Source organism: Penaeus monodon, chromosome 8 (genome assembly GCF_015228065.2).
Source record: "Penaeus monodon isolate SGIC_2016 chromosome 8, NSTDA_Pmon_1, whole genome shotgun sequence".
NCBI classification, from domain to species: Eukaryota; Metazoa; Arthropoda; class Malacostraca; order Decapoda; family Penaeidae; genus Penaeus; species Penaeus monodon.
Window position 1 is genome coordinate 23,666,183 of NC_051393.1, and position 8,363 is coordinate 23,674,545.

The following is an 8,363-nucleotide window of genomic DNA, read 5'->3' on the forward strand; positions in this document are numbered from 1 at the left end:
GTAGACAGGTGCTACAGATGACTCACCCGCAATATTCACCATGTTTAAACTTGTACCGAGATCGAGAATTGATTCTGTTACAGACGAGGGAAACCGTCTCTCCTAATGACTGAAACTGTCAAATCAATAATAAATAGGTCACACAGGTCTGCTAATGACCGATAATTTCTGCTCCTCTCTCGCTGTACCAGAGATAAGAATACAATGAAGTGTAAAGGATTATAAAAACTCGTTATACAATATATGCTTTTATTTTTGATTGTATAAACACTATACAATGCGCTCACACACACACACACATTTTTTCCCGCCCTACATATGATGCAGATGACAAGGAACAAATTCTAACCGTTCCTGCATTACTATCACTGCATGCTGTCGAATCCTCATCGTCTTCTGTTAAGTCAATGAGAGGAATCAAGCCATCATATAACGGAGGCGATTCATGCGAGGGAAAACTCTCTATTGTCTGATTACTACCGCATGCCAACAAACTCCTCTCACCGTGGGATGGCCCACTGCCAAGATCGAAACCGTGCAAGTGCGACGGTTGTGTATATATATTGCCATACAACGCTGGAATCAGCGACCTCTGCATCCCTCCAGGGTAGTACACAGGAGATGTGGGACTTAAATCAGGCTGGAAAGCCTGTGGTTGCAACGATGCCGGTTCTTCCCCCCACGCCGAATCTGAGACAACGCAAACGGGTTCTGACACCCGTCTTCTTTTTTCCGCAGAGGAGGCAGGTTCTTCCATCCTTCTCTTCGCTGTCGACAGCGTCAATTTTTGCGGCTCGCTCACACATTTATATATACGGCATTCGGTAACCCCCTTCTCAAAAACTGCAACAAAAGAGAAAATGCATTTACCACCAAAATTCAAAATGTTAACAACACATGCAAATAAAAAAACATTTGATAAAGTTCAAGACCCTGAATATACTCACTATCCCGTATTTTCCCATCATCCACAGTTGCAGTACCGGTGATAAAGACGACAGCAACGTTGTCGTTTATACCAACATAAACACCTGTAAATAAGATTTACACGGGTTACTTCTCTATATGTACCCAATAAAAAGACCGTAGCACAATGTTTCCAAGAAGATAACATATCACCTAAAAAAAAAAAAAAACTCGTAAAAATTACATACCTTCTACCTCGGTAGTCTCAGCAAATATCGAGCTCATCTTGATATGGTTCGGTTAGACGGGTGTGACACAGCTTATACACGAATCGGTTCTTATAAAGCCATGACCCAAGTACTCAGCAAACTCTCCAACCAATCACAATCACAAAAAAAAGGGTCAGCGGAAGAAGGGAGGAGGAGGTAGGGACGAGGGCGGAAGGGACGAGGAACTAACTGCAGTACAGCTGCTTACATTTCCTTTTGCTTAGAGATCTATCACAAAATAATCTCTCACATCGAGGCATGTTAAAATGTCTATACAAAAATCTTATAACCTTCCTATCATTATATTTGAAATCATCGTGCGAAAAATAACAACGTAGAAAATTATTAATACGATCCACCCCATACAAATTAATATGATACATGATAAAGATTACATATGCCCCGCATGTTAAACTATCAAGACTCTGTAAACGTCTACTAATATCAAGAAACCTCTTATCATAATACTGGCTGATAAATCCTTGCAACCAAGAAGAATAAACACGTGGTTTGATCCCATAAGAATCAAAGTAAGCAATATAAGATTTCCCAATAACTACTAATACATAATGCCCCATAATTGACGGTCTATGGCGAGATGTAAGTATGTTAACCACAAAGAATTCATTATGGTTTGTGCGACCTATTCTAATAGGCAGTTGATCAGCCAAGAAACACCCCCGCAACACATATCCTCTCCTCAGAAACTGCGAACAAATACTCGACACCTCGTTGCAGTTCATTATGCTCTGACATCTGCAACCACCCTACGATCGTTATCAACGTAAATTACACCTTGCGTATCACCCACCAAAAATAAAACAATATTCGAGTCGTAAGGCTGCGACAATTCAACGGCAATCCTAAGACTTCCCGAATTTTCAATAGCTATCGCATCCTGCAGCTTTTCAGGTTGCAAATCCATAACAGCAATCATTTTACCGTTCACAAACCCATGTCTATCAAGCGAATGCTCCTTTTCCAACCCCAGTGCATTAAGCGAGTGATAATATAAATCTGAGCAACGACTCGGGAAACTCGTGCTTATATTGTACACAGAGTTGTTATTAACGGTAACAAAAAGTTTGCTCAAATGATTAGGGACCGAAATGTAGAGGATTCATGTTATAGTCCCCGCATAAGCCTTCATGTCAACCATAAAAAGAGATAACTTTTCAGGAATCGTTGACCCCCACGGCATGTCAATAGCAAGTTGGGTTTGTTGGCTTGCCATAACATAAGTTTTGTATAGCGTTTTATTAAATATGTAGCTAAGAGGACTGCGAATTAAAGATTTATTAAGAGCCTCTCGTGCTGAATCTCTCGGTTTAAGTGTTGTTAAATGCATTTTACAAGTCTCTATCTTCACCACAGGCTTTGATCCAACCGCCTGCGGGCTGGTGTTAATAACAAACCGGTCCGAGGCAAACTCAAGTCGTATTCTCATAGAGACATTGTCTAAGAGATACATATCCATTGTTGCTATATCTAACATTAGCGGAGCCATAAAATGAAATCCACTAGTCTTAACCTCATTCATATCAGATTTCTCTTGTTCACTAGCGCCTGTAAAATAATCTTCCGCATAGCTCCTCGGTATGCTAGAATGATCATAATAATGCATATTTCTTCCTAATGTTTTCTTCAGCGAAGGAGACATACCCGTTTCTAGGCGAACATATGACGAAAAATTATACAGAGGATTTTGTTCTACTTGCTGCCCATTAAAATAAACCGTCACAGATTTAATTAGCGAGTGCATGGCAGAGTTGCACAATACAGCATGATCACCTTCGCTTAATAAAGTACCATCCTCTTTTCTCAAACTGCCCTTAATCTCTAAAACCAATCTTGATAAGTCAACATAACAATTTTGCCCGGCAGGCCACCTAAATTCTGCATAATTATCTGTAACAGAACCATTAATCCCCGCGTTAAAAGGCAGCACATCCACCTCAGACCGTTCTTCTATCCCTGATTCAATCATGTGCAATCTATTTGACCGGGGAAACATATCGCTTACCCCGGCAACATAAGATGACAGCGGTGTCTTGTACTGATTCATGATTGTTAATAATGATATTACACTCTTAACTCTATATTACTATTGCGCACCTCGTCAAGACGAGTCTATAACTGACTAAGCCAAGGAAAAGACATCTTTTTTATAGCTCGAACAACTGGGACGAATTGTCAATCGTTTCACTCTTTTCCGTTTTCTACGCACTCCTCTTCCTCCTCCTCCTCCTCCTCTCATTGCCCTCGCACCGATATGTTTAACTGCCTCCACCCCTCTTTTTTTCAGAGAAGACCTTAAACTGCCATTCCCCTGTCTCATATCATCAATAACACCAGACCCAAAATCAAGCAGGGCAGGCTTAACGAGCTTAGAAACAAACGGAATTAATCTCTTGCCAATATTACCGAGAAAAGAGAGTAACCCGGCACCTCTTCTGTAATTATCATAGGGTCTATACACACTAATATCCCCCAATGACCCTCCTCGAAAGGGTTTAATCTGCGATTCTGGCTGTTCAAAGATGACCATAAATTCCTCAACCGTCGGCGGAACAAAAGGTGCTCTCACATACATGATGGAAATCGAAGCGGTGTCAGTCTTTGCTCTGCATAAACAAACAAACACACCGGGACGACGTACCGATGTAAAATAAGTACAGATATACATGCACCGTCTTTATATATACAAAATTTACCTAGGTCTTATGTGAAGTATAAGTGTAACAGAATGACCCTCCTCGAAAACTATGGGATACCCATTCTGATCTGTAATGTGCACACCCACCGAATTTAAAGTCTTGCTTAAGAGTTGTTTATAGAGTGTGGGCGTGTATCCCTTAGTACTCGAACCTTGCAAAGCAAATGCATCTAAGATATTAACCTGTTGACCAGCAAACCGGCAAGGGGCAACGATATCCGAATATACGTAAACAAAATCTACACCCCCATCATTTCTCGGAGGTCTCACACCTACACTATGATTATATAAATACCATTTATAATCAACAGGCACAGTGCGAGGAACATAAAAACGATAAATTTTGTTTTCGCTAAACCCTAGTATGCGAGCCATACGAGGTGAAAAGCGAACACCCATATCAGGATGACAGCGATTGTCATTCTCCTCTCCTACACCTTGAACATAGGTTTCTATGCGACACCGATCTACCTCCCGATCGTAGATAAGAATTCTTCCTTGTGGTATATATTTATTACAGCATCCCTATCGAGAACCGATCTAATTTGTCTCGCGATATCTTCATTTATCAAATCTACCATAATTTTTGCCTCTCTCGCATGGCCCAGCATGTTAAATTTTGGAACATAGTTAAACAAGTTAACCAGCATTGGGTGAGCGCTGTTATCACACACACTAAGAAATTGGATGCTGAAATCATCATCATTTGCTATAATGCTGTAATAATTTTTGGGATACAAAAAATTAACTAGCGCCACTTCATAATCCATAGAAGGATCCAACATTAGCGGTGATATAGCGTTTTCAAATGCATGAGAAGTGTTTTGTGGAAAAACATCTTTCGATGCACTGCTCGTAATATATATATATTGATTATCTGTCTCCATGACGGAAGCTAGTAACAGACTGAGAGTTTTACCAATAATTTCACTTTTTATAACAATGGTGTAGGAGAATAATAAAGAAGTAATGCTTAACCTTATTTATTAATCACAAGATACACACAAAAAAAACATTCAAGTACAAATATATACGAGGTTAAAATATTAATGATCATTTTCCAGATGTTTCGACCGCTTCGACACCCTTTCATCTTCCATAGGAGACCGCAGTCGCCGCCTCTCACGTGTAATTTCACCCTCTTCTTCTTCATCACCGCCCCATCATCATCATCATCATCATCATGTCGCATGCGTTGTTTCTTTTCCTTCTCAGGCCTCGGCAAGAAGGAGAGGGCTTGCACACAGTAGTGAGACAATTATCTTCAACGGCATACACCGTGCTGCAAAACCCTGTAAAAGCGTAATGTATGCGTGGCTCCAACTGCCGCCCTCTACTTCAACAGGAAATACAATTTCGCGACAATCCAACTTCTGAAGCTCATTAAACAATGAATTGAGGCATTCGTCCATATTCCTCATCCGATTCTCTAAACCATCGCGAGCTAATCCATTAACATAATGCTTATCCGTGCTGGATCTTAATTGTTTCATGGCTATTTCATTGTGCTCAAGGGGTTTACCCGGCCCAAAGTGGGCAATGAGGTAGATAATTACAGGTCCTCCATCCCCCTGTCTCACACTAACGACTCCAGTAGCACTCCGATCAGCTGTAATTGCTCTTGTGGTGGTATACATCCGTCTTTTCGCTCTGTAATAATCAGCGTATTCATATTTTCTTTCCAACACACCAGACGTGGCATAAGCAGTCGTCCCGCTGGCATTAGCGATGACACATACAGCGGTATCTTTCCATAACTCGTGTTGGAGAATACTTCCTTCTCTTATCACGAGCGGGTATAAATAATCAGGCAGATAATTCTCGCGAGGTGACATCGCTGGGGTAGACAGCGGCGCAGCTGTAGAAGCTTCCGATAACACTCGTTCATCCTCTACATTAATCCTCTGTCTGTACCACCTGATCGATTCAGAAGCAGCAGCAGCAGCACAGGCGGAGCTCCCGCCCAAAGACATTTCCTGAGCCATCTTCTTTGCACAATCGGGGGCTGTGATATAACACTTCTCTCGCTCACAACCTCGCTTTATACCGCGAGACCGATGTCACTCATTCATGCTTGTCAACACTCCGCCCACCTTTGCGCGTTATAATCATCTGCGCAGCTTTGTACACAATCGATAACCCAAGTCAAAAGCTATAGCCTGCTGATTGTATAAACTGCTCAGCTTCCGATATTTTGAAATCGCGCAAATTGCTTCTTCCTGGGAGATGTGTTTTAAACCCTCAATAGCATCATCAACTTCTTGTAGAAAGGTTTGATCAGAGTGGTTGGCAAGAAAAGCTCGGTATGTCTCCCACAGTGACACAATAATATCGTGTTTGTACTGAGCTCGGTAAAATTTTATCATCTCTCTCCGAAGCTCACCAGCAAGCACACTAGATGATGCGTTATTCTCTTCGTCATCACTGGTGTTGGATGCACCACTGATGCTGTTGTTGCTGCTGCTGCTGCCTCGAGAAGACGCAGCGTTGAAGAGTTTGTTTTCACTCATGTTTATGCTGCTGTTGCTTTTTCGCACACGCGCTCTTGATTACACGATCGCCGTTTTTATTCTCTCCCGAGAGCATTAATAAGGGTTCCAACGCATCTTTCTTTGTACGCTTGTAAGGACGGCTATAGGTTTCCCTTTAACATTCCCGCCTGCCTTATGAACACCTGTGAGATACCGTTTAGCCGCGGAATTGCGTATGTAATCATATGGTATAGGAGCAAAATTATGTAATATTTTCAAAAGCTCCTTTTCTTTAATAGAAAACGAGGATGAGGACGCGAAATACTTGATAACATCGAGTATATTCAATCCTGGCACAGGAGATTGTATCTGACCTAATTCATCCCATCGTATTAAAGACTGTTGACGGTAAAATTCCAAGAGAGATTTGGCGTACTCCTGTTGAGATGCTTTGAAAAAAATGCCCACCAGGTGTTCTAACGACGGGTTAACCGATGTATTTCGGTTGTTGGGTGAGGTTGTTTTCCCAAGCTTTTCTAGAGCTATGGAGGGAAGAGATATGTTCATCCCCGCATTAGGCTGACACCCGCTATCGCACTGACCCACATTTTTGTTTTTTTTCTTGTGAGGAACACAACGCGAGATAATTAACGATCTTCCGCCCGCGCGTCGATTTCCTGCGCCGCGTGCGCCGCGCCCGCCGCAGCAGCCCCGCCGCCGCCGCCGCCGCCCTCTCTCGCACGCGCCGCCCGCGGGCCTCCCTCCGCTCATTACGGTATTTTCATTTAGTGTACTCACATCCGGGGGTGGTTCTAATATACTCTTGTCATTAATCTTGTTAGTATTATCATTACCATTTGCGGGAGGAGGGTCAGAGACCGTATGAACCAGATGTCGGTCAACCGTGGGTTTTGGAACGAGGCAATACTCTTTCATATTTCTTATCAAATTAGAGAGGTAAATGCATTTATAGCGAGCGGGAGTAAAATGGAGAGAATATTACCCCCGGTGCGAGATGAGAGAATTTTTTTCTTTTTTTTAAGAGATGTTTTCTTTCGAGACACTTCCTTAATTGCCTCTCGATGCCGCTTCAACCTCTTAATAATGCTCTTCTCCGTGGTTAAATTCTTTTTTAAGAAATTTGAAAAAACCTCTGCAATGCAATTAATCTGTTGTTTATCTAATTTTAATATAAAACCTGAACGGCGTTTTGGTTTTAGCGAACAAATGAACGATAACACATCAACAAAGCGAGGTGTGAGAGCTTGTTTTGTCATGGCGAGGGCTGCATGTCATCAATCGTAATATAAGAATTGAATTTATCAGGATAACCAACCCAGCGAACGAGGTATTCTCTCTGCTTTTTAGCTCTATTCCAGCGTGATGATAAGACCTTGTACGGGTAAAAACCAGGCAGAGATGTTGGTACGAGCTCCTCGCGGTAAAACAATCCCTGCACTTCTTCACCGCTCAGATCTTCCAGATAATACCCGTCTCTGTTCTGGCGTTTGTCAACCTGTCGAATTTTAAATATCTCCTCCGTATTTTGTATTTCATAACCCTTGCGAAATGCGTCGGTATGAGAACGCGCTGCGATGCGCACGGTGTCCCCTACCTTTATATTCTGATTGGTAGCAGCTGATCGACCTTTTTTTATAGGTGCATTCAATGAGCGGGCATACATAGCACGAAAGAGGTGATGCCACTGCGCCCGCGTGTAGTGTCGGTGAACATCCAGAGGTGTAGCGCCTTTCAAACCCGCGTGCGCGCGCTCATTATATGCCGACACAATGTCTGGGAGAACATCGATATACCTCAACGTATTTTTTAAGGTTAAATACTTATAAATGCGTTCCTTAAGGGTTCTGATGTGTCTCTCTGCAATACTCGCTTTTATTTCTTTCGAATGCGTTGTATACCATCGCATATTTCGTTCGCGCAGTAAGCCATTCACTGTATTATTTACAAACTCTCCCTGCGTCGGTAAAGAGGTGAGTTAAA

The 8,363-nt window shown here is 42.2% G+C and overlaps 1 protein-coding gene across 1 annotated transcript in view; it reads right to left on the reverse strand.

Moving 5' to 3' along the window:
- LOC119575910 overlaps positions 1–1,291 on the reverse strand; it is a 2,020-nt gene extending 729 nt beyond the window's left edge. The window contains exons 1-3 of the mRNA XM_037923446.1: positions 1,155–1,291; positions 948–1,031; positions 317–843 (exon numbers count right to left, since the gene is read on the reverse strand). Of these exons, the coding sequence (XP_037779374.1) occupies positions 317–843; positions 948–1,031; positions 1,155–1,191 (648 nt within the window). The 5' untranslated portion in view covers positions 1,192–1,291. The remainder of the gene's footprint in view (positions 1–316; positions 844–947; positions 1,032–1,154) is intronic.
- Between the last annotated feature and the right edge of the window lie 7,072 nt (positions 1,292–8,363).